At 37.6% G+C, this 27,331-nt stretch overlaps 1 protein-coding gene and 1 pseudogene across 11 annotated transcripts in view; one reads left to right on the top strand and one right to left on the bottom strand.

The window, feature by feature from the left end:
* Positions 1–26,960, top strand: part of EYA4 (EYA transcriptional coactivator and phosphatase 4) — a 243,609-nt gene extending 216,649 nt beyond the window's left edge. For 3 of the 11 annotated variants that reach the window (XM_031456360.2, XM_010988694.3, XM_031456355.2), the window contains 7 exons: positions 4,850–4,939; positions 10,980–11,038; positions 11,146–11,306; positions 13,593–13,707; positions 17,581–17,702; positions 19,903–20,003; positions 23,511–26,957. In XM_031456360.2, the coding sequence (XP_031312220.1) occupies positions 4,850–4,939; positions 10,980–11,038; positions 11,146–11,306; positions 13,593–13,707; positions 17,581–17,702; positions 19,903–20,003; positions 23,511–23,591 (729 nt within the window). In that variant the 3' untranslated portion in view covers positions 23,592–26,957. Of the gene's footprint in view, positions 1–4,849; positions 4,940–10,979; positions 11,039–11,145; positions 11,307–13,592; positions 13,708–17,580; positions 17,703–19,763; positions 19,865–19,902; positions 20,004–23,510 lie in introns of all 11 variants that reach the window. The other 8 variants (XM_064486679.1, XM_031456357.2, XM_031456362.2 and 5 more) reach the window with 6 other exon arrangements.
* On the bottom strand, positions 8,415–8,780 carry LOC105096365 (10 kDa heat shock protein, mitochondrial-like; annotated as a pseudogene).
* Positions 26,961–27,331: the final 371 nt, after the last annotated feature.

Here is a 27,331-nt window from a genome sequence, read left to right as displayed (position 1 = left end):
AATATTCCATTGTGTGTGTGTGTATACACACACAATCTTTTTTATCCATTTATGTGTTGATGGACATTTAGGTTGCTTCCATGTCTTGGCTGTTGTAAATAGTGCTGCTATGAACAGTGGAGTGCATATATCTTTTTGAATTAGAGTTTTCTCCTGAGATATGCCCAGGAGTTAGATTGCTGGATTATATGGCAACTCAATTTTTAGTTTTTTAGGGAACCGCCATACTGTTCTCCATAGTGGTTGCACCAGTTTACATTTCTACCAACAGTGTAGGAGGGTTCCTTTTTCTCCACATCTTCTCCAGCATTTATCATTTGTAGACTTTTTAATGATGGCCATTCTGACCTGTGTGAGTTGATACCTCATTGTAGTTTTGATTTTCATTTCTCTAATAATTAGTGATCTTGAACATCTTTTTATGTGCCTGTTGGCCATCTGTTTATGAAATGTCTATTTAGATCTGCCCATGTTTTGATTGGGTTGTTTGTTTTTTTAATGTTGAGTTTTATGAGCTGTTTATGTATTTTGGAAAATAAGCCCTTGTTGGTTGCATCATTTGCAAGTGTTTTCTCCCATTCCGTAGGTTGTCTTTTCGAATTCCATGGGATTTCTTGTCTCTGGTTAAAAGGATTTATGTATCCTAACAAAACCTCGAGCTCTTCCCAGCTTGGTTCGTGGAGCTAGTTTGTGTTCCTTTTCCTGTGATGAACTTGTGCATCTCCTGCCTCTGTGTGTACACATCTCCAAATATGCTTCGGGTCCCAAAGGAGTAACTGTTCCAAGAGCCTGTGTTCTTCAAAAAAAAAAAAAAAGATCCCCCATTTCTTTAAAAATACATAATCACTGCCTCTCCTGAGATATTTTTACAGTGTGTCCCTAGAGGAGGAATTCCAGCTGATGGCCCAGTGCAGGGCAGAGGCCCATAGACAGACAGTCTGGCTCCAATTTATGCTCTGTGCTAACACGGCTAATAGGCGTTAGTATTTTGATAGAAGTGCGGTCCTTGATCCTGACTTGGTTATACGCTGGTCACATCCGGCTTAGAATCACATATTTAAGGGCCAAGAGTTACTCATTTTCTTCATCTTCTCTCTCTCCCTCCTTCTCCCCCGACCTCTTTCTCACTCTCTCTCGCAAATGTCTTGGGAATGGTTTCGGTATTTTCATAGAGCAGTACACAGAGTAAATTGGCAGACGTTCAGGTTGCCCCATATTAAACCCTGCTGTAGACACTTTGAACCTACTGGAACTGTTCTGAATGTATAATATGTGTCAGAGATTCCACAAAATCCTGCTAGTGCCTTTATTATCCCACTTTTTCCCTCTATCCAACTTTTCATTGTCAATTCCTTTCAGACCCTAAACTCAACACTCACTACAGTTAAACTGAAAAAATGGCAGAAACTCTTGATTCATAAGGTGCCCATAATTGTACAGGCATCTAATGAAAACAAGCAAACATCTCTGTATAAAACCTCTGTATAAAAACTTCATTCCAGAAGTATGTTTAACTCTCAAATGCCTGATAAAACCATGGGATTGCAGGCTCCAGCATCTCCCGCCTAGTAGTCTGGCAAGGCAGAGGTTGTCCATCATGATAACCACCTTGCTAAGGCCACCCCACCAAATTCCTGCTCATCTTTCCTGGATTCTTACATCTGTGGGTGGTTTAGCTAGAAAAATGGGGTCCTGGAATCTGCTCACTTAGAAATAGCTGTCCCAGTGACTTAGGAAGCTGGTCCAAAAAAAAAAAAAAAAGTAAAATCAGATATTTGAAAGAAAGCCCCACTCAGCATTCGCTTAGAAACAAGATCACCACCTCTTACAGGCATGGTTTTCCTTGGCTTGTGGCATGGCTGTCCCTACCCCTTCTGTGCCAAGACTTTGGCATGGCTGACGAAACACCTCCCTTTCAACAGACCTCACTCTCTGGAAAACTTAGTAAAATACAGCTAGTTCACACCGCGGCAGACCTCAGAGCAAAACTTTCCCCGGTAACAAATGATGTTTTGCCAAAATGCTTACTAAGTCCTGGCTGTAGGAGCATGTATGACGTGGAGCCACCATAGCTCAAAAAACAAATGTACAGTCCCTTCCAGTGCCGTGGGGTTGCATTCCATTGAAGTGCTCAAATATAGTTTTCATCATTCCATGCATTGTGCTTAGTTGATGGAGAATTCTTGTTTTTTTTTTTTAATTGTATTTGTTTGCATGCCTATCAGATGCACAAAATGCATTCTTCATGGATTTTCCTATCACTGCTTGAGTAGCATAGAAAGTTACGTACTACAGAAGCGTGGAATCGATGAAAGTAACAATCAAAGAGGAACAGTGTGTTTTCTCCCATCCCCATAAATCTGATCTGTAAATGCAAAGAATGTGAGGCATGGACAAGAGAAACTCAATAATTTTACCTAAAACTTAAAAAAGAAAAACAAGCAAATCGTAAGACTTTTAACCAAGCTCATCTTGAAAAGGCAAACCTTTTATATAAGGCATTTCTGAACCCCCATCTGAAATACATATCTTTAGGGCAGTAATCATCAGAAACATAACGGAGGCCTGTGCAGCTCAGTTTTATTGTCTTGCATCAGTGAACATTCCTCAAAAGCATAGAGCGTCACTAATGGAATTATATGTTTTCATGCTATAATTACATTTGATTTTTCCTGATATTTCTGTAGACTTTTTGTTCATGGTCCCATGACTAGACAGAGTATTTACAAGTTTTCTGTATCCTTAGCTTATTCAATCCCCACCACCCCCTGTAACAAAAGAGAGAAAGAAGAAATAGAGAATTTTTTTTGCAGAGAAAAGGCAAATGTGCATTTTGTAAAAATTTCACCTTCATAGATTTTCTTTCAATAACAACAACAAAAACACAAACAACAACAGAAAGAAATAAGAAAAAAGAATTGAAGGAAACAGAGCAAGAGATCCCTCTGAGTTCCAAAACTCCTTGAGACGTAAAATGGGCACTTAATATTTTTGTTCTTGTTCACGAATGGATACTTGTTAAATAAAATGGAATTTATTTGGTCTTCGGGTGTGTTGTTCCAAATGATCTTGTCACAGGAAGACAGATGAATCTGAAGGTGGAGTCACACTGACCAGGAGACCCGATCCCAAGATGCCATCAAGCATGTGAATAATAAGCCTCTATTTCTGAGAAGAGAGAATGTTTAACTATAAAATCCATAGAAATCCCCAAGAAAGAGATGTAAACAGAATATTACTTTGACACCCTAGATATTATGATTTTCCTCTTTTTATCTTGTGTCCCACGTCAGATCTTATCTCTGCTCAACAGCTTAAACTCTTTCTCAGCACTGAGCTCCTGTTATGTAGATTTTCATCACTATAGAAGATGAGGCTTGATGCTCTCTTCAAATACGTTTACACTCTAGAGTTTTCCCCTGCAAAGCATTATGAAAGTACAGGGGGCAATAATTGGTTGTTGCAATATAGGTGTGTCATGAAGAAGGGCTTCTACTTGCTGAGTGGAGTAGGTTCAAGGGGGCATACAAATACTGCTCGGTCTGACCTGGGTTGCATTTTCTTATCATAAATTGAAGGAAAGTTAGTATGACATTTCCCCAAGTTTAAATACATTTCTTGAAATGCCATGTATTAGAGCATTGAAAACACAAGTTTGGTTTTCTCTCCTCAAATCCCTAATCTGGCTCCTGGCCCAGACACTCAACCCGAGTCACCCTCAGAGGTCTTCCTAAACAACTTTTCAGCCAAAACCAATAGTAGCCTTCTAGGCTTGTCAGCTTTATTTGAAGCCATTTTCTTCTCCCTGTTAACACCCATTCTGGTCTCAGATTCTGAGGAGTTGTCCCTTCCTCATTTTCTGTTTTTTCATCTCCAGAGTCACATCTCAAGCGGTTCTTCGGCGATCATTCCATCTTGATCATGTTAAACACAACGTTTGTGCATGAATTATTTTCCTAGCTCTATCCCTAAACTCTCCTTACTTTTTAAAATCTTATACCCCTTTATGCCAGGCTTTCAACTGGAACTAATTATGATAAAGTACCAACTCTGGTCTTGGTTCTCAGCTCCTTGCTGCTGTGTAATCTCTTGATTTTTGTAAACAAAACTTAAATCACTTTGACTCCTTACTAATCTCCTTACTTTCACTAAACTTCTAGACGCATATATTTTATTTTTATAAATTTATATATTACATTCACTGAATTAATGTCATCCTCCACCTGTCCCCCTTCATCCCTAGTCAAATGCAGGTTATATCATACTATACACATATTCAAATAAATATTGCCTGTTTATCAAAATGCAATTAATAATGAAGTTGTGGTTCCACTGTGCCCTGCCAGCTCTTCCTGTCCCACTTCCGGACAACACTGTCTGTACAGGTCCTACGAACATCCAGTAGACCTGCTTCCCTCTCTCTTCTGCTTTTATTTGTTGTCATTCTTAAAAAGACGTCCTTTCCTCTTTTTAACAGTTCTGCTCTATTCTTCAGTATCCTATCCAAGTATCTCTCTCCAAAGGACTTTGCATGGAACATATGTAAACTGGGTTCTATGAACTAGCTTGCTTTCTTCTTCCTCCTCTCATGAACATATAGCTTTATGTGAAAATGTATCTAAGTCATCTTTCTGTGCCTGTTAATGCCTATGAATTCACAGATATATCAACATGTTTAGTATGTTTTATAACTCTTTGGAAAGGCACCTTTTTCTGATAATTGAGAAATCTTTGACTCCTGGGTTGAAAATTTATACAGCCCCCCCACCAACCACGTGCCCTTAAAATATTTTTCAAGTGACTGTGGTTACTGCAGATTTACTTCATTATACGTGCCTTTCCTTTTCAGGACCCCCCCATGGCTGTAACCCTTGGACTCCGAATGGAGGAGATGATTTTTAATCTTGCTGATACACATTTATTTTTCAATGATTTAGAGGTAAGAATTTAAAAAGGTAAGAATATTTGGAGCCAACTACTAAAACTCTTATATGATGTCTATATGCGCTGATAACCTGAAAAAAAAAAAACTGAAAGATAGAAATTTAGCTCAAGAGAAAAGTTCCTCTCAGGGGGAAACACTGTATATGCAAATATAAACAGAAGCTAAGTTGTGTTGATGAATTATACATATGTACTGGCATATATTTAAAACAAAAAAAGTCTCCAAAAAGGGGAAGGTCTGCTTTGCCGTCCCATACATTACACCCTTATCCACTCCTCCTGGTCCTTTTAGTGTCTCACCCACTACCCATTCCTCCGTTGGAATCATGACTAGCTCTTCCAGGTTACTAACCAGGATGCTGTTTGGGTTAATGACCACACAGTAATCACAGATACTATTCCTGGTGGTAGAATGCGTCATTAAGTCTTGTAGGTAATCTGAAACCTAATTCAAGACATTGTTATTTCTCGTTTCCTCCCCTTCTGGATAAAACAGTGCAAGAACTGTTTACTTAGCACTTCTGATGGATTTGATTGCATTTATTTTCTCTTTTTTTTCTTAATTTACCTTTCCATTTCAACCTTAAATGAAGAGAAGGTAAAAGCAGTAACAACAAACTGAAAGGACCCAAGTAAAAATAGCTTCAAGAAGGCTGAGTAAGCCCTGTAATAAGGTGTATGATCTGAGTTATTAGGCATTCAGACAATAAAATTTGAAATAACTTGAGTCACTGGAGCGCTGAGAAGTTCTTCTCTGTCAAGCACAATGATGCTGAAATAGATTTCTTTTTTTAATGACCCATTCAGATTTTTTTTTTTATCTCATGGGTTCATCATGAAATAAAAGTGTTTATAAACATTATGGATGAAGGTGGAGATTATTATTACTGAATCCCTACCTTGTGCTTGGCATTTTATATCAGGCTTTCCATTAATCAATTAATCAGCAACAACATTTTTGAATAAATATGTTTATCACATTATTTTTGTAGAGAAGAAACTGTAGGTCCGCCAGCTTAAAAATCACATCTAAGGTTACCTACTGAGTGGTTGAGTTAGGATTTGAAACTCTGGATTCTGTCTGGCTCCAGAATGCATACTCTGCCCTGTTCTAGGCTGAAATTAACAGACATGTGTGAGCAAGATAAGCCAAGTTTGTCAGTGTCTTAAATAAGTTTTTAAAATTGACAAGGTCTTAAATCCAGTTTTAGTTACATTTGAGACATGAGTAAAAGATGTGTTATTCAGTATATCCCATAAAAGTATGTGTTGGAAGTCTGTGTAAAAGCATTTTCTTTCTTGTTCTCTCTGCAGTGAGTCATTGTTTTTACTAGATAATAAAATTCAAATTCCTTTTAAAGACGGTTCTTTTTTTTCTTTAACAGAAACTATGAAAGGTCAGTAGTCTTAGGCAATTATTCCAGTTTTAGATAATAAGAAATAATAATCACCTCTCTAAAACCTGATTTAAATTAGTCCTGCTACTTATTACTGTCTAGTGTACAGAATGATTTTACATATACATGATAGTAGGAAACACACTTTAACCATTTGGAAACTTGGCTTTTTTATACATATATGGTGATAACTTTTTAGGTGGTTTTTTCTTCTGAGTAAAATCTATGAGTCTCATTCTAAAAAGAATTCTAAGATTATTAGTCCTCTCAAACCTGTAAAAGACCAAAAAAAAAAAAAGGAAGTTTTATATGGTTTTATCTAAGTTTTAGAGTTTTTATTTCATTTTATTTATTGTTTGAGATAAATGACCCTCTAGCTTTTTTAGTGGCAGATTCAAAGCAAGATGGAATAAACTTAACACCCGGCCTCTGACAGAACACTAAAATGAGAAAGTGAGAGTAGCTTATAATGGTTTTGAATATACCTTTAGCAAGTGTGATGTAAATATTGGCATATCAGAGCCATGTGGTAGGCTAAGAATTTTTATTTTGGATTAGATACTATATAAAATATATATTTTTAAATACCCAGCAGGATCTCTGGTAGAAATAGTAACTGAGAAAATACTGGCATTGACTTTCTCTTCTATGATTATAGTTTTTCAGTTGTGTTTTAGAATGTGATAAAAATTCCATTTGACTCAAAGGCTAATAAACCTTTGTATCCAACAATAATGTACTGAATCAATGAAATGATTTAATCTCTGCATATAAGCTGGTTGAATTCTCATTCATGCACAGACACACGTACGTTCCACATATGTGCATACACGTCCAGGTGAAGTGCCCAAGGAAACTCAAAGGCTTCATACTAACTTAAGTGAGACAAACAGGCACTGAAACTATTAAAATCTACACAAGAGCTTTCAAGATCGTTCAGTACACTTACATACATATCCACTCTGCTTCTGCATCTGATTTTGAAACTCTCACCCAGTTTTTTATTTCAGTAGACTTCTTACAAGCAATGATTGCCGTGAGCTTCACAACTGGTATTAAGCCATGTCTGCTTCTACTGACAAAGAGAATTCCTCAAGAGAGTAACTCCATCTTTAGCCTATTATGTGCATTTTTCCCTTGTGTATTTAATCTCTCAGGGTTCCTTTTCTTAACCTAAAAGTCTAATTTGAGACTCAAATCCTTCAGTAGATACTGCAACATATGTAGGAGCAGCTGCTTTCACATAATTCCTTAAAAGATACAAATTTAAATCCTCCTAATGGACACACTTCACTACCTCCTGTCCAACTGCAGAGAAGGCAGATGCTCACACCACTGCCCCGAAGAAGAGAATGATCTTCATTTAAATAAAATGTTATTTCAGTTAAAATAACTTCCAGGAAAGAAGACACCAGGGAGTGTGGGCTCACAAAAGTGAGAGAAGACCATTATGGATTATAACAGATAAAGATCAGTGACAAGTTTGCAGCCGCCTTATGAGATAGAATTAAAGAATTTAACGTTAGGGCCAGAATTATTCCAAATGTTTGAATTCTTACACTGGAATTTGTTAAAGCCAAAGCATTACATGGTTTTTAGTATTTTAGGTTTGGGTCAAAATAATTCTTGCAAAGTTGCTCTGAGTGAAGACTAATTGACAAATAATTATTTAGATTTTTCTAAAAGTGTAAGTGATTGAAGTTCAGGTTTCTTTCACTGGACTGTAATCCTTGGGCAGGAGTCCAGAGTCAACAAGCACAGTTAACTAGGCATAAATTTAGAGAGAAGTTCCATTTGGAAAAACCTCAAACATAACTTTAAATATGGAACTCACGGTCCAATAAGTTTGATATACTGATGTCCTCAGGAGTAAAAAATAAATTTGGGGGCAAAATGTACAAATTAATCATGCGAGTTAATACTTGAAATGTCAGAGGAATTTCTCTAAAAATTAGAATGAGAGGGTATTAAATATAGAAATAACTTCTAATTACCAGTATAATTCATAAGACTCCCCCCTTTTTATAGCATTAATTTATTATAAAGTAGAGACGTGGAAATTATTTACATGATGAAAGATTTCAGAACTTCCATGGAATCAGCACACGTAATGCCATTTCAATAGTGATTTAATTTGGTCTTTATACTTACCAAGAATGTCACCAACTCTTGATAAGAAATAATCCTTGTCATCTAGAACTACTGGGTTGCCGCAGCTCTGGGAGAAGATCTTTTATTTCCAGCTTTCCAGCTAACTGGTTAAATCTCTTCAGCCTTTCCTTTAGAGCCCAATCTGACAGCTACTGCTGTTGCTTGCAATACTTTTCTCTGAGAACTTTCTGGAAGCATAATGCCTTCTTTGGTTAAAATTTGGGCTCTGCTTCTTTCAACAAATAGTCAGAATGAGGAAGAACCTTTTTTTAATGCTCGTCCTGCCATGACTCCAACATCCTCTTGTTGGGGGAGAATAGGTTCTTGCCTCGTGCAGGAAAGAGTCCAAGAACAAGTCATGGTAAAGTGAAAGCAAGTTTATTTAGAGAGAGACACACTCCATAGACAGAGTGCGGTCTGTCTCACTCAGAAGGGAAAACGGCTTAGGAGATACACACTCCATAGGCAGAATGTGGGCCATCTCAGAAAGGTGAGAGGGAGAGAAGCTGAGAGGTATTTGGGGTGTTCAGTTTAAAGTAAAAGTAGATACACACTCCATACAGTGTGGACTGTCTCAGAAGGCAAGAGGGAGAGAGCAACCACGAGGTGTGGAGTTGTTAGGTTTCATGGGCTCAGTAATTTCCTATGCTAATGGATAGGAGGGTTATTCCAACTACTTTGGGGAAGAGGCAAGGATTTCCAGGAGACGACCCTCTCACCCACTTCTTGAGTTTTTATGGTCTGCCTGGGAACTGTCAGGGCGCCTGTGGGTGTGCCATGAGGCTCAGGGTCTACTGGAAGTTGAATACTCCGCCATCTTGGTTGTAACCAGTTTGTCCTATCCCCCGTAGCTGTGTCATTCTTCAGTGGTTATGCCCTGCCCCCTTTCCTCCCACTTCATTCTCTTCTCTTGCCCTCTTCTTACAGTCCTTACCATCTAGAACATTATTATTTTTTATCACCAGAACTTTGTGTTATGAAAATTTAAGTAATTGTGGCAATTCTGTCATGAACTTTGTCTGTCTAGTCTTCTGCCATTTATTCAACAAAGAACTGTTACTTTGTGCCAGATTGTGCCTTAAGTGAGCATATATGCAGGCCCAAACCCCCCTCCTCAGGCAGCTTCCAGTCAGATTAACTTTCCAGGGCCCTTCCCTACCTATGAATATATTTATTCAAAAATTACCCATAATTATATGTAAATCATATGAACCTTTAAAATGGATTTACCTGGACTTTCAAGTTATGTACTAAAATTGTGTTGATGGGGCTACTCACTAAGTTTTATATTTTAAAAGAAACTTGAGCCAACTAGTTTATCCTCAGACTGCAGCAGGAGCTAATACACCGAGTGTGGAAAGCTGGAGATGAGACAGTAAATATTTTACTACCTGATTCTCCCAAACCCTAGAGTGATTACAAATAGTAGCTGAAAAACCTGTAGTATGGCATCCTGTTTTCAAATGTAATGATTTTTCAAAATTGATTTTGAATGATAAGCAGCATATGCACAGTCAGACTCTGTATAACTGGAATGATTTGAGGGGTAAAAAGAAGCCCCAAAGGCAGGCTCATACTTACCCTGAGGTTAGGAGGCATTAGGTGTTGAAATGCCCTAGCCAGACTCCACCTTTAGAATCATGTACTGTTTCATTGGAACTTTGCAGATTACTCAAAGATAGAAAAGGATTCTTAGAACACCAAAGAAGAATTGAAATCTTCTCCAGAAAACTTACTGCTTTTTTCTGAGTACACTCTAAGTCAGGTCAATTGTGTCGGTGTATGTATGTTCCTCAACTTTATTCTCCTCTGACTTCAGAGTACATTGGAGATGAAAAATCTTCATTATTTCCCTTTTATTTCAGTATTCATTTCTGTGTAAAGATTTAAAAACTTGTACAGCAACAAAAATTATTGACTTTGATGGTTAGCTATTTGCTGTGTCGAAAGACCAGGACTTTTGAAATAACATCAACACGGTTCTTTCATGGTATCACTGGCCCAGCAAAAAGCAGGAAGTTAGAGGGATCTCCCAGGACATCATAATCATCAAACCCCTCTGTTGTTGCTCAACAAATAGTAAATAATAGTAAACCCCTGAGGTGTCCGACCAAACAAGTTTTGAGTATCTTCAGATTAGCTTTGCTTCTGTACTTAAGCGTGCACAACAGAGATGCCTGAAAGTGAACACCAGTGGTTCTTGTAAAGATTCGAAGGAGAATTTCTTATCAATAATTTTAAGATTCCAATTATTGTTTTAATTCCTCTAAATAAGCCCACATGTTTTCAGGCCCCCTTTAACGGGTCTCTTCTGGGCTTCTAGCTCACTGAGTAGAAATGGGGCCATTTCCTGGCGTGCGAGGGTGGGATGAATGGGCAGATGCTGCCATCTTCTGGCCACAGCCTGATCAAATGGCGAGATGCAAAGAGCTTCAACCTTGGTGCTGAGCATCCTTTGAAAAACAACTTTCCCACTGTTTTTAACAGGAGTGTGACCAAGTTCACATAGACGATGTCTCCTCTGATGATAATGGGCAGGACTTAAGGTAAGCCATGCCTTTCCGTATGCTTTTTCCTACAGAAATTCAGCTGTGAAGTTTTGCACATGTAATTATTTCTTTTATTTCTTTTTAATGTATTTTGGGTGTTGCAGTACCTACAGTTTTGCAACTGATGGCTTCCATGCAGCTGCAAGTAGTGCAAACCTTTGTTTGCCAACAGGTGTAAGAGGAGGGGTTGACTGGATGAGGAAGTTGGCTTTTCGTTACAGAAGAGTAAAAGAATTATACAACACCTACAAGAACAATGTGGGAGGTATGTGTGGCTTTTACAGTGTAATAAAGGTACTGTAGGTAGAGGTACAATTTGAACTGTGGTTTCATGTTTCATGTCAGGGACTATCCTTCTATAAAATCAATGCCAAGATCTCCTGCTGGACTCCATGAGCCAGAATTTTAAGTTTCTTAGAGTGGGGAGGGTGGGGGGAAACTTAACTGCAAAATAAAGCATGCAGCACTGTCAAAAGAATGAGGGATTCTTTGTGCCCGGCTGTTTGGTCATGATTAATAGCAGGACGGTGATTTTACTCTTCTTCATCTGGGACGCTGTCAGTGAGAACCAGATAGAGGCACTGATGGAGGCCGTGGAAAGAAGACCCCCGTCACCGAAGCAGAGTTGTTAGCAATCATGACCTTTCTGGAATCCTATCAAAAAGAAATCTAAACAGTGCTTTATGTCATTTCAAAGACTTCAACAAGTCTATTTTATCCTTTTAAAAATTGCATGTTACATGAAAATACACCTTTGCCATGTATTGTGTTAACTACACCATGGTTTTCAAAAGTCCAAATACTCTGTAGGTTGTAGCTAAACCATTTTATACTCATTCAGAAATTACAGGTGATATCAAAACCTGTGACGTCAAAACTAAGATCTTGGATGTGCTTCTTGGTATAATAAACCTTGATTTTCTCTTATTAGGATCAATTTCAGGTCAATACGATCCTAGGATTAGTTATGAGGTCACATAAGATTCTTCTCCCAGGGTTTTTTTGTTTCTTTGTGTCTCTTTTTTTAAACAGAAAGATGTTTGAGGAGTATAAACTGGAAACTAAAATTGATAAAGCTAACTATATATGTGCATACTATAGATGTGTATATTCACCTATATTCATAGAGTACAATGTAGTAATAAAGGTTTCATCTGTAGTATATATGTTACACACACCATACACATTGTGAGGGTGGGCTGTGTGTCTGTATCCCCAGTGCCTAGCTAGCCTTGGGGCACATAATAGATGCTCAATAGATACTCAGTAACTACAAGAGAACAAAACCACATAGAACCATACACAATAATAATGTTAGAACCAAATGGAGCTTAGATGTGGAAGTCTTTCATTTCCAAATAAGAAATAGGCTCCTGCAGGCTACTGACTTGTCCGGAGTTCTAGGCAGACAACTCAGGTTTCCTAATTTCACTCTAACACTTTATAGAAGATAATTTTGTAAAATCAAACAAATAGCTATTCTATTAAAAATCAATTGTAGGTAATCAATTTAACTTTAAAATAAAAATCCCTTTGGGAAATATGAAAGAACTTTTATCATTCAGGTGTGTCATTATTTCCCTCTTAAAGGGTATTATTAAAATAAATTTTAAAATTGATAAGATTACTAATAGTCTTATAGCTTAAAAAGTTTAAACAATGAGAGATGAATCCTTTTTTTGTGATGTTAGCATCTCTTTATTGAAATGAAGAGAAATGAGACTTGCCAGAAACTATAAATTATGATTAAAAAAATTATCCACCTCTATATGTACTCCCAATATTCTGAAATATGATTTAAATAAGAAACTTTCTTTTTTGATAAACTTATGTGATCTTGTTTTATCATGAAAGGGAGGGCTTTTTGAATAAGAAATTAGTATGCCTACCTCTTCTCTTTTTTTAATCAATGTAGTTTTCAACCATACTCTATCAAGCTCTAGGATTTTAAACAAAACTCTTAACTCCTTTTTACAAAATTAAGTATTTCTGATAGCTTGAGCACTAATGATAAAAACAAATTCTATACATTTCCATAGCTGTATGTGATAATGTCATTATTACTGTTTCACAGTGGTGATGATTGTGATTATTAGGAAGCTAAGCATTTTCAGACAACCATGGAATTTGAGATTTGTTATCTCTGGGCTGGTAGAGCTGGACTTCTCCTCAAGGCCTATAGTATCAGTCTTCTGGAGTAGGACCCAGGCTGGGGTGTCATCAAAGCTCCTCAGGTGATTTGTGTCCACTGTGCCAGATGCTAGGATCAGTAAGGGTAGAGACCCACTTTTCAATGTCACACTGCTAATTTTTAGCCCAGAACCCAACATCCAAAAGTTATTCAGTAAATGTTTGTGGAATGAATGAATGAGTGAATGAATGGATGGATGATCAATTCTGAAACAAAGGATCTGTGTTGATATCCATCTCTCTCTTCATTTCTGATATAGGCAGGAAGAGAAATTACCTATACTAGACAGAAGGGAGACCAAACTAGGCATTGCTGAAAAATGTTCATCTCCTGACTCTGCCTTGCTTTTTGGTGTTGCAGGACTCCTTGGCCCTGCCAAGAGAGATGCGTGGCTGCAGTTGAGGGCCGAGATCGAAGGTCTGACAGACTCCTGGCTAACAAATGCACTTAAATCTTTATCAATCATTAGTACTAGGTAAGCGGTGTCTTTGCAGTTCCTACATGTATTGAAGATGGAGTTCTAATAGCATAACAAATATAAAAATGTTTTAATTCCCAGACTATTTTAGAGTTTGAAGGGACCTAACAATTCACTGTGTGTGTGTGTGTGTGTGTGTGTGTGTGTTTTGGGGTGGAGGATGGGAGTTGCTGCTTCTCAGAATAACCAGAGGATTCTACCTTTACCCTTCTCTCCTCATAACCCCTGACAAACCCCATGGGAATGTCATTTGAATTCCAAAATTTAAAAAAAGACAGCACTCTATTGGTGGCAAAGTAAGGAGATGATGGCAAAAATAAAACCATACTGTTTATACAGTGAATGCATGTTTTTAAGTCTTTTAGGCCATTCTAGATAATAAACATAATTTAAATACATCAAAACACAAGAGAAAGCTCCTGAAAATTGTGTCTCCCTTGTGTTGTTTGATCTAAACAATGAAATGCTGACTTGTTAATGTAGATAATAGGGTTGAATAGATGTAACTAGTTGAATACCATGTGCCATAAATGTAAATTAATAAAATAATGTAAATCTGGAAGATGATCGCTAGTAAGGTGGGGCTAAATCTTTGTGCTATTCTGTTCTTTAGTTTTGTTTCTGAGTTGGATGAATAAATAACACCATACTTAGCAAATGTGTGGGTAACACAAAATTCAGAGAAGAGTTTGTATGTGAACTGATTGAATCCAGATACAGAGAAACCTTGGCAGGGTGAAAGGAGAGTCCAGTATTCAGAACATGGGAGTGAGCGGCGTGTCCCAACTGATGCACGTGGCTTCCAGCCCTGTGACACGACCAGCCATCACGTTGATAGCAGAAAGTCTAAATGGAGAGGGCAGGGCACAGTAGGTTCCTGGGTCAGGCTGGGAAATCCAGAGTACGTTGCTCAGTTCTGAGCACCTCATTCCTACAGGAGCTGTGACATATTTGAAGCATCTTGTGTCCAGCAAAGTGGCCAGAAGGGTTTAGGCTATGGAAATCACATAAAAGGGACAGTTAGAGGGAGGAACCAGAGTTTAGTCTGAAGAAGAGCCATGTGTGGAACACGATTATAGATTTCAGCTGTTTGAGCTATTAGGCTGAAAATAAATGACATTTCTCTCTGATTCTGTAGAGGAAAGGGTACCGATGAGTAAGAATCCTAGTAAGCGAGGTTCTGGCTCTTTGTAGGAAGAATTGTCTAACCATTAAAGCTGTTCTAAAATAGGACTTTCTGCCTGTGATCTCTGTGACTGGTGACATGATGACCAAAGGACAAAGAAGCTGGAATGTGAGGGCTCCGACCCCCGAATGTGTGTAAAATACAGTGGACGATGCTTTCATTATTTCTAATGATAGTTAAAAACCAAAGGTTATTGCATTGTCAAATAGATTGTCTGTGTGTTACCCATAATATATTATATGTAGATCCTTATTAATACATGGCCTTAAAGCAACTTCATGGGTGTATGATTTTAATCAATTGTTCTATGACAAGAAAAGGAAAGGGAAAATTAAGGCATTACATATTGAAGTTTTAAGTACTGTGAAATTTGCCACGTTGTCCACATATATTACCCTATTGGTAAATTTCACAAAACATCTAGGATATCAGAAAAGCAGATGCTGCTGAATTCTGTATCAGAGCCTGCAGCAAAGTATGTGCCCTCTGGCTGTAATCCCTCTTCTGTGAATATAGTTAAAGGACATAAGCATATGTATAGGAAAAATTTGTGAGGTCGCGTTATTTGTAATACTAAGAAATCAAACACTAAGCTTAACTTTAAAAGATGTTGGTGGAGCCACAGGATAGAATAATTTGCATCTATTAGGTTTTGTTGGGAGAGGGAAAATGTTAAGACACTGTGACATAAATAAATAGGCTCATGATATAAACAAATGAAAAAAGTAAAATACAAAATTATATATGTACTAGCATCCTAATGGGAAAAAAATCTATATGTAAACTGAAACTCTAAAAGTAAATACTCAGAATGGGGAGATCAGTTCCTGTCTCTGGGTGGTTACTAATTGATGCTTTTCATTTTCTTCCTTATTTGCCTGCATTTTATAAACGTGTATATATATGCAATTTATAAATATGTGCTGTTTGTAATGAAAAGATGTAATTCCAAATATCATATAGTGTGAGTGGTGAAGCTGGAATTCAAAACTACATCTGTAAACTTTTAAAAAGCCTGTGCTTTGTTTTATTTCACCATGTTTTCCTTCTGTAACCTTCATCTGTATATGACGTTGAATAGCACCTTGTTTTGATAGAACATTGTATAGAACTTTGTGTCACAATGTCGTCACGTGTTAGTGTATTATTCTTAATCATCTGCCACTATTGGGGGAATTTTTGTCTGATCATAGGCAAGTCATTTTCTAGTTCTTTATTTTTTTAATTAGTAAAATTTAAGATTGTGTTGAAGATAGTTATTAAACTTCCACCTCTCGAAGTCTTTGTTTCTTTGTCCCATAAAAATTGATAAACCTCATCACCTGCTTCCAGAAGTCGGAGCTCCTATTACAAAGTCCCGTGTCTCTGGAGATAGTTTAGAAATGAAAAAATGTTTTGAAAGGCTATCATTATAAAGGTTTTATAATTTTTTTTGAATAAATTATAGTTTTCCTTATGCATATGTCTAAATTGCATAAAGCATAATACGAAGTGTGCTGTGGACCGAGCACTTACACATCCCATGAGAAGTTAGCATTCAACTTGCTTTTCTGAGTTGCCCCTGAGACCAGTTTTCTGAAAATCAATCTGCAGAATTCTAGAGAATATTTTATGGGCCCCACACAAATATGTAGTAAAGGCTCGTGATACAGAATATCCAGTAGAGAAAAGGGCATAGCCATATTCCTTCTGATTCCCAATTTCACATGTGTGGTTTGAGCCTCTCCAGGCAGGGCTGCTCCGTTTCCCTGTAATCCAGAAGGAAGGGCCACACACAGTCCATTCTTTTCTGGATTTCAGGCTAACAGTCTTTACTGTCTTGGTGTTTCCTTTGTCTCCCCCTGATGCTACCGTGAAAGAAACAGTTGTTAACTGCAAAATGGGAGATTTTCACTCTCAAAAGGTAGAGCCTTTGTAGTTGTGTTTAAACCCGGGGCCCGTAAATGCAGTTTGCCCTTGGTTGTGGAGAAGGAGATTCAGGGATTCAACCCCTTCTCTTCTAAATAAGGATCCTCTTCATTTTTACTTCTTCAGGTTCCACCACTTGTCAATCCCTCGATTGAGTCTCTCTGGGCTGTTTCTTAAACAAAATCCGAAAACTTCTCCTCCCCGTACCATCACCTCCTCTCTGACTGTGTCCTCTACTTTCCTAGGCTCTGAAAACCCTAGGACACAGAGTCCTGTCGCCCTAAAAGAGACCTAATCTGCATCAGATAACAAAGTCCCCTGCAGCTCTTTGTACATGTGCAAATTTATGAAAGCTGCATACTTGTAAAACTTAGAGCTAAGCCATGACCCCTCCAATAACCTTCCCGTGATTGCTGCTGGCCGAAGCAGGTATCCTTCTGTGGGTTTCCACAGGGACCGGAGGAGATCTTTGTCCTAGAACACATTTCTTATTGCGGGGGTCTGTCTACTTGTCTGTCTTCCTGTCTAGCTTGTGCTCTGGGTGGAGGAGGTGGGGGCAAACTTCTTTTTGCTTATTTTCCTTCACTTCCTTCTTTTTGGGATGTCATTGTGCCTCCCAGGTGGTGGGCACCACAAATAACTGTTGATATTGAACAATTAGATTATCAGCAGCCATTGATTATGGAATTGAGAGGCTGCAATGATCATTTAAAATGTGTACATTAGAAGTTATTTAGTCTTAGAAGACAAATGTGCCTGTTTCCTCCCTGTCTTAGGAGTAACTGCGTGAATGTCCTGGTGACGACGACCCAGCTGATCCCAGCACTTGCGAAAGTTCTGCTCTATAGTTTAGGAGGTGCTTTTCCCATTGAGAATATTTACAGTGCAACTAAAATAGGTAAGAAAATTATTTCTAACTCTGTATGGAATATGTTCACATCTGTGTTTGGGGACATGTTCTTAATGCATGTCTCTGTGTGATTCCCTCTTTCATCAGTTTTTCTATTAGAATATCAAGCAAGGAGAGGGGATAGCTCAAGTTGTAGAGTGCATGCTTAGCGCGCAGGAGGTCCTGGGTTCAATCCCCAGTACCTCCTCTAAAGTATAATAAATAAATAAACCTAATTACCCCCCAAAAGTTAAATAAATAAACCTGTTTTTTAAAAAATAGAATATCAAGCAAATTTGAATACAGCTCAGATAACAAAGTTGCCTGCAACTCTTTGTATACGTGCACATCTTATGAAAAGTGTTGCCTGTGAATTCTGAACTCAGTATCTGGATAGTTCTGACTATACACACACACAGACACAGACACACACGCGCGCGCGCACACACACACACACACCACACACACATTTATATTATATTTCATTATGGCACATGTTATCTAAATAATATACAGTATCTTAAGCCATAGTATTTTATATTTTAATTAATACGGTATATGGTATTACATCCTTGTATGTGCAATAATCTAGATCTAAAGTAAAAATACTGTTTTGGCATTACAAAGGAGTATCAGATGAGTATCCTTAATTCTAGAAAAAAAAAAGAATTTCATGAATCAGCAAACATAACTGGAGCATTCATAACGCATGAATGGCTGGAAATCCACATTTCCAAAAATATTCAATAACAATCAAAGAGCTACAACCTAGTTTATTTAGATCATATCTATCTGTGGAGCCATCTTTGACTTACAAGTGCCTTTCACAGACTTAAGACTTCAAGTAAACTTTCAAAAACAACATCTCACCAATTTCTGCTGTGTGAAAGAGTTAAAAGAAAGCAACTCATGGATTCTGTTGCCTGTCAAGGAAATGCCTGGGGAAATAGATGGGTTGTATAATGTGCCCGGAAGGTCAACAAACTTAGGCTCTGGCAGCTTGACAAGAGTTTAGAATCCTAAAATCCCCTACCAAAAATAACCCTGCAGAGTTCTGACATTGGCACAGTCAGAAAAAGCCCCCAGTTGCAGCTATTTTGGGGAGTATAGTTCAAGAGAGCCAAGCTTTCATAAAGTAAATTCCTCATTGTCCTGAGCGCTGCACTTCAGGGCCCTGATATCAATCCCCTTCAATTCGTACATAACTGTGTGTGTTTATGCAGGATGAATATGCATCAAACCTGATTTTGCTTTTTGATAAATTAGTTTCCACACAAGCGTAAACATTTCCTCTAATAAGGACAAGATTCTTCTTGGCCAAACTGTTCCTTGTATTTCATCTGGAAATTTTTTTTTCCCTCTAATCTAGTATTTTTTGGAGTTCTGAACATCAGAATAAGGGAGAAAAATGCGAAACTAGCCACGATTGCATGAGCGTTCTGGGAATGAAATTCAGAGAATCATGCCAATTTTGTAAAGACAAAGAACACGTAGAAATTTCATGGTGTTATTTCCATAGAACGATTAGAGGGCACTGGTGTCACCAGTGCTGTGGCCCGAGCAGACGGTACCCTTAGTACAATTAATCTGAGCAGACTAGCACCCAGACGCTTGAAGAAAGGAGTTGTTTATCCAGGTAAATCCGTATCTTAGTATTTCCTCTTTCCTTCTAGGTGAACCTTTAATTTTTCACAATAATATTTTTAGCTGACGTGTCTATACTACTTCGAACAAACTAGGTACAATTGATGTGTAGAATTACACAAATAAATGTTAAAACTGATAGTCACTTATAAGGTTGTTCCTATATTCTTTCGGTGGAGTGAAGGGTACTAACATTTTTTCTGGGTATAACCCTGCTGGCTCTTTTGGTGTGCGAGATGCATTCGTTTAACCATCTGTGTCAAGTAAAGATTTTGAGGATTCAACCGAACTTGTTGATTCCAGAAACCCGGAGTTTGCAAGCCAGTTTAAGGGATGGACGTTCAAGAGAAAGTAACTTAACACTGTATGAATCTTTACGTTAACGGTTGCAATGTCTGGAAGAATAAGCAGTGCATTGTTTTTCAGGCAAGGAAAGCTGTTTTGAGCGTATAGTGTCCAGATTTGGCACTAACATAACTTATGTTGTGATTGGAGATGGCCGAGATGAGGAGCATGCCGCTAACCAGGTAACTTCACTCTGAACTTTATCTTGTTTATCTTCCAGGAAAAGAAAGTTGCTTTGAACGAATAATGCAAAGGTTTGGCAGAAAAGTAGTATATGTTGTAATTGGGGATGGTGTAGAAGAAGAACAGGCAGCAAAAAAGGTAACCCGTTTCAAACAATGTTGGTGTGATCCTTCTAATGCAAGCTTTTTTGTTTGCATTCCTGTAGTTTGGCCCAGTGGCAGCTTGACAAATGATTTCAATTTATAGATGCGAAGCAGTAAGCGCATGAGAAGGTCAATACTTACATTCAAATAAACCATTTGGAGTCTAGCATTTTTTGCCTGAAACTTTGTAAGATATGTAGGAAAATTTAGTTATACTTATTTGTGTGTGTATGTGTATAATACACACAGATATGAGAAAGATGGGCAAATAACCATTTTTAAGCACGTGAAATTCACCAAGATAAAGACGCTTAAGGAGCTCCATAGAAAATCATGTGAGTGGCTCAGTTCTTAAGTCTTTTTTCCATCCATCCTCTGTGCTGTATGGTCCTTGTGAGTGCCCGCTAGTAATCGTTCCCCATGATGGTAAATGTTGAGGGTAGCTTTCATAGCAGAAGGAAAAAACTTGCCAGAGAATTTATTAAATGCTATTGGAATGGGATATATTATTCAAATCCTGTTGTACCAACTTGTTGGAGAGACTTAGAGGCAGAGGCAATGTGCCTTACATCTTCTAGGAGAGTGTTCCCTGTTTTGGTGAGTCATTGGTGCTGGATTGAAGCCAAGCAGCTGGCTGTGAATATATTCAGAAGATCTCATAGGCCCTAGGTATTTAAATCAGCCTTTTCATCTGGCCCATATTTCTGGAGAAATCAAGGCAATTAAAAAAAACATTAAATGGTTGGTTTAGTATCAAAAGGAGAACGATACCAAAATTGGCCCCAGATACCAGACTATCAGCCAACACAACACTGAGATCTACTGCTTCCTTCACCGGATGATAGCAAAATATCATCTAGCCAGTGGGAGTATAGCTCAGTGGTAGAGCGCATGCTTAGCATGCACAAGGTCCTGCGTTCAATCTCCAGTACCTCCACTAACCAAAACAAAAGAAGAAAAGAAAAACATATATATATCATCTAGCCAGAATACAAGTGATATAATTTATAAAACAAGCAAAATGATGGATTAGTACTGTGAAACAAGGACATATCAGTGTATATTGCTTTACACAGAACAAAAGTTGTCCTCAGTATGCTGAGGAGATTTCAGATCATCGTCTAATAAAGCCTTCACTAAACAATTGCACGGACTGGACTGTTCACCTGATTTCTATTTCTCTCCACCCCCACACCCCCCAAAAAACAACAGACAGTTTCCTAGAAAAGTTTATAGTGATACTACAAAGATAAAAGAAATGATTTATGTTTGTAGTCAATTCAAATCAAACAATGGAGAAAGAGAAAGAGCTTCCACTTTAGAAGGTTTAGAAAGTGAAGTGTTGGAAGCCATACCTGAAATTCTCCAAGTTTTTCCATAACATTAAGAGAGTTGGTGCGGACTCAGCCTCCCACGGTGCACCTCAGTCTAAATTAGGAGTGTCAGTGACCCAAGACAGCACTCTGGTCCCAAGGACATTCTGTATGAGGTCAGGGATGCAGCCTCAAGAAATACAACTTTCCTAGCTAACTACTACTTGAAATCCTTCCAGTTGAAATATCTTCTGGAGTTTGTCAGTGTCCAGAGTCTGTGCTGTTTCTGTTTTTCACATTGGCACCATAATTATGTACAGCAAAGAACAGTCAATGCAGCCACTACAGCAAGCTTTTGCATGTCTTTTAGCCAATGTGAAACACACATATCTAGGTCAGGGCTGATAAAATTCACTTTCCCCAAACAGAAACATTATATGCCTTTGAAAATTAAAACTTGTAAAGTCTACCCCACTTACCCATGGTGGGAAAAACTAGACTTGGTATACCAGTTGTTAAACCTCTGCTTTACACCCTAAAGTAATCTTCAGGAAGAAAAGGCATGACTCCAAGTGGGTAAAAACCTCGGTTAGAATGCTATTTCCAAATGGTTGTTTATGTAGGTACAGTTTTGGTGATGGTGAAGGCTTGTAAGTCTATTTTGAAACACAGGTGATTGGTTTCTCTAGTATTCAGAATGCATGCTTTTCTTGGATGTAGCTGTAATCGCATGTGCAGAAATATAAAGTTCCATTTTGTTATTACAAATAGATCTGAGCTGAATTTAAAAAACATTACTTCTAGGTGAATTTCTGTGCTTTAATTTGATCTAAAAACATAGTTTGCTTTGTCAATTTAAGAAGAAATTTCAAAGTTTTAACTGTGCTCCTTTATAGAAATATATGATGCAAGCCATATTTGTAATTTTTAATTTTTTGGAACCCTTGTTTAAAAAAAAAGTAAAAAGAGACAGGTAGAATTAATTCTAGTAATATATTTTAATACATACTCAAAATATTATTGTCTCAATGTCTAGTAAATATAAAAACTCTTAATGTGATATTTACATTTTAAAAAAATTCTAAGTCCTTGAAATTCAGCATGTATTTTGAACTTGCCACATTTCAAGGGCCCCATATCCACACTGGGCTAGTGGCTACCATATTAAACAGTAAAAAAAATTTCTAACAATAGTGATTATTATTTTAATTACTAATTTTTATAATAAAGTGTATTTTCCATGTTACATATATAATATATATATTTCCATGTAAATATATATTCTATACATATATGTTCTACAAGATGTCATCAGCCCAAACTTACAAACAATGCTTTGGTTTTATTAATTGCTATAATACCTTATTTTCTTGTTTTCATTATAATCTGTGTTTTTTCCCTAATCACAACCTTTCGTGAAATTTTAACTCTACACATATACCTACTGGTATATATACATTACACATATATTGTAATGTCTAAGAATTTTTTGCCCATAAGAACTGATTTTCGCCACCTTCAGAGGGCGCTATCTCCCCCACTGAGCATGCGTGCTGGAGTGCTTCCCTCAGTCCCACACCAACGAAATGAATCAGGTCAACTTTGCTGGCTTCAGTTATTACTTCTCCCAGACAAGCAAGAAACTTGATCATCCCTACATGATTTTCTACCTTATATAGTCCAGCTTCAGATTCTTTTTCATGTGGAAAGGAATTCACCCTCTTCCTCTCAAATAGACAAAAACCTTGGATCTAGGAAGTTTATCATTTTTTAATTTTACTTATAACCGAGAGATAAACCTTAAGGAGTAATGCAGTGGTTAAAACATGCTTTCCTTCAGCCACGTAGGATTTTGATGCTCAGCTTGCTTTCCCAGATGCCGATATTAGTCATGATACTTTCCCAAAATAAATCTTTAACTACTTTAGAAAGTTCATTATTTTCTTTCATTACCATTCAAATACAGTTCAGATCTATTTCTCTTTTACTTTGACAATATCCCATTGATGCTACCGAGTCTTTAAATAAGATCGTCCCTCCCGTGAACTCCCTCCCTTGAACTTGGGTGAACTGCGCGTTGTGTGTGTGTGTGCTGCTGCTTCACTGAGACCATGGTTATGATCTCTCTCCGTTCCCTCCCCGTCTCTCTTCCCTCCCTCCCTCCCTCCCTCCCTCCCTCGCCCACGCAGCACAACATGCCCTTTTGGAGGATATCAAGTCACTCAGACCTCTTGGCTCTACATCAAGCACTGGAATTAGAGTATTTGTAACTGTGTTCTCTAGCTGGAGATCCGTTGTTTTTGTTTTTTTGGTTTTTTTTTTTTTTTTATATTTCAAGTACACTGAATTTTTATGTGTGATTCAATGCCTCTGGCTTTACACATACAAATTGTCTTAAAGGATGAAATCATATTGAATGAGAATTCCAGAATGAAGAATTCTGATTGCTTGAACGGAATTAAACTTTAGTGCTACAGAAAGGAAGCTCTATGGTCTTACACTTACAACACTTTAACGGTTTTAAAAAAAAAGTCTGTGGAGATTGCTGGTCCACACCGAATGAGTCGTTCTAACTGGAATTAACAGCTTTAGCAAAGAACTCTTACCCTGGCAAAACACCAACACAGTCTCCGTCTGACAAGGTGGTGTTTAACAACATTCCTCAAAATGGGAGATCTCTCAGCCCTGAGGTTTGAATCTGACTTTAGCCTACCTAGCCCAGAAAATCTGAATTGGAATGCACTCAGACTGTGTAAGGACAGTCCTATCTAGACCTGTAATTTGTGTAAATTATTGATGAAAATAATTTACTGTGACTTTATTAGTAGCTGACTTTGAAAGTGGATGCAATTTTTCTTTCATTTGTTGGGGCGGGACACGGGTGGGGAAAAGGGAATCTAATAATGTCTCTTTTTTAAGTTTGGCAAATAGAATGTTCATACTGATGTGTTGTGCCTTAAAGACAAGACAGCGTTTGTGTGTTACAATGTAACTTTGGTTAAAAAAAAAATCTCTGTAGATAATGAAAGACAAAAACCATTGTGATCATTCTTAAGATGACCAAATTTAAAATTCAAGTAATCAAAGCTTAATAATGCATCAGCGAGAAACCGAGTACTTGTTGCGATAAGAAAACAACAATAATAAAGGAAAGCTTGTGTTTTATTTGGGTTCTTCATAATTCCAATAATTGTATGAGGCAACTATTTGTGCATCCAACCATAAGCGGAAGGTTTGGGAAAGACTGTGGGACCTTTACTTAGAAAGTGAAATGTATATTGAAGTCTCGAGTATCCTTTCTACCATTTTACTGGAGAAAACTAAGAGCCATATTCATGATGACTTACACTGTTTGGAGTTTGACTTTTTGATACGTGTAAGTTGTGTAGAGGAAAATATTCTGATGGAAATCATAAGCAAATATCACCCAAATGTTTTTAGAATATACATGAACATGGCTTTAAATCCATGTTGAGTGAACAGGGCTTAAAATAAAGCTAAGTGCATTTCTTCCCAATGCCATTGCAAAAACGAAGTGTCATCAGTAGTGGAAGGTGAATGCCCAGATGGTTTCTAAGGAAAGAAGTGAATCAATGAAAATTTTACCTAGACTCTGATCATAAAAGAAATTAACAAGTGAGTCGGATCTTGGCAGCATTACTAAAGTCACAACAGTGAAATAGTATCTGGTTCTCCGTCTTAACACATCAATCCAGTTTCTCTCCGTTACAGACCTGTGCACCTTGGTTTCTGCCTGTACCATTACTGCACAATGGACTTCATTCAGTGCAAGGAGAGCCTGTCATCGTTGTGTTTGCATGTTTTTGTTTTTTTTTTCCTTGGTGTGTAGCCCATGTTAAGAACACGATACAGGTTCTCCTGTCATTTTCTATGACATGATTTCCCTTGTGGAAATTTAAGACTTTCAAGATCCAGGAATGTTTTACTGGTGTTTACACCTGCAGTCCTGTGTTTAAAATGTCACACTGTGGAACCTGGAGTCCAGCTACTAAGCAGTGGCCCTAATCAGAGTCTGGTCCATGATAATCATAATCTCATGCTTCCATGGCTCCCCTAAGATTAGGGCTTTGTACACTGATCACAACATTCATTATGGAAATGTGATTTTATTTCCCAGGCTATAAACCTGTATTTCTTTACTGAATGCTAAGGCCATGTTTACACTGGGCAGAAAGAGACTGAGAACCAATTTTACAGATTTTAAGATTGTGATTTCATCACATATAGACCTTAAACTTCTTTAAATTTTGTAGCTTTTGGCTACCTCTGCCCCAAGTAATGTTACAGACAAATTAAGGTTGGGATACTACTAATAGTACTAATAATAGTAATAATAATAATACTAATAATAAATCTTCCATTTCTCCTGGCCTTTAGCTTGCAAATAATAGTTGACAAAATTAAAGAGCTGCATTGATTATCGATACTTAAATCTACTTTGTGCACTAAAACCTTAAATATTTATTACTGTGAATAAGACAAAATTTTCTTTACTTTCTAGCCAGTTGTTTCTTTAAATGAGAGAATTGCGGCATTACATCTAAATTTTTAATTATTTTTCATATCAAACAAGCAAGGTTTATGCTGCTAAGCCTGCAGATAAAGAAAGGAATGCCCCTTCACAGGGCGAAGAGAAGGGCCGCTGATGGCGTCACCAGTGCTGTTTCTCACAGACATCTTCTCCGATTATGTGTTCCGAAAAGGCTGCCAATGTTAAACCTAAATGCTAGGTTGACAGAGAACAGCTTGTCTGGTACAACGGTGGTGCAGGCCACTGGGCCCACAAGTTTGTCATGCGACTTCAGACCAGAAAGCTTCCCTTCCCAGCTTAGGAACCCAAGATCCTCTTCCTTTCTGACCTGAAAAACAAAAAAATAAATCAACAAACCAAAAGCCAGCCCCTGTGGCAATTCCCACATGCTGTTGACATACAGAATATTGTGCCTTATTATAAACCAATTTGAAAAGTGTTCTGTCGCCAAAATGGGTTTTGGGCTCCTATGTGTACAAACTTGGTATATCACCAGGGCAAGTAACCAACCACCTTGTGTTACCTCCAAAAAACAGGTGGCCTGGCTACAGGAGTGTAACAGACAAGATTAAGTCACTCTCCCCTGCAAAGATTTGTAAATCAAATTCAGAGCAAAAAAAAAAAAAATTTAGTATCATGCAGTTTGTGCACAAACAGTAGGTAATAACTCTATTAAAATGTTTTTTTCCTCAGTCTCTGGTGAGCTAAGATTCAAAATAGTACCAACAGAATGCTCCAGTATGAAGGGTTTTTGGTGTTTGTAATGCACATTTGTTTATGACAAGCCTACATTCTCAGTGAATATGGCATTTAGTATTTCTTTTCAAAACAAACAAGCATCTTGAGCCAAAGTTGCATTTTGCCTCCCAACCACAGTAATGGTAGCAATATGGAAACCTCACAAAGTCAAGGGTTTCTATTACGTATTAGTAAAATATAGATCATTGGGGCCTACATAATTTAAAAAATGTAAATTAATATTAAAAGCTTGTAAAAATATGTACATCTTTACTACTTCTCAATAAATACCTTTGGAAATGTTTTCATTTTCTTCACCCTCCATGTTGTAGAGTTTCTGTTGTGTGTATTTGACTCAATTCTAAATAATGTGAAGTTGGTAGTTAGGTTCATGCCGTCTCTTACCTCCCCTGGTTTGTGCCTAAATCACACAATTTGCACTTAAGGCAAACTGAGATGCCACACAGTAAAATGTCACAAATTAAGACTGAAAGTGGGCAGGTGTACTGAAAAGATGTGAGTTAACATAGTTTTTTACATATGGGTAGTTACATTTAAATGTCATGTGTCATGTAGTCACACTTCATTAGGGATAAAATGATACCATTTGGAATATTTAAAGCAAGTTTCTTTTAGATGAATATGGGGCATGGTTTATAAGTAGCTTCCAAAGGTGGTAAAAGGAGTGTTTTTCTGAAACATAAATCCGTTAAATCACAG

This window comes from Camelus dromedarius, chromosome 6 (genome assembly GCF_036321535.1).
Source record: "Camelus dromedarius isolate mCamDro1 chromosome 6, mCamDro1.pat, whole genome shotgun sequence".
In the NCBI taxonomy this organism is placed as follows: domain Eukaryota; kingdom Metazoa; phylum Chordata; class Mammalia; order Artiodactyla; family Camelidae; genus Camelus; species Camelus dromedarius.
Note: the sequence above shows the minus strand (reverse complement) of the source record. Positions and strands in the feature narration are given on the sequence as shown.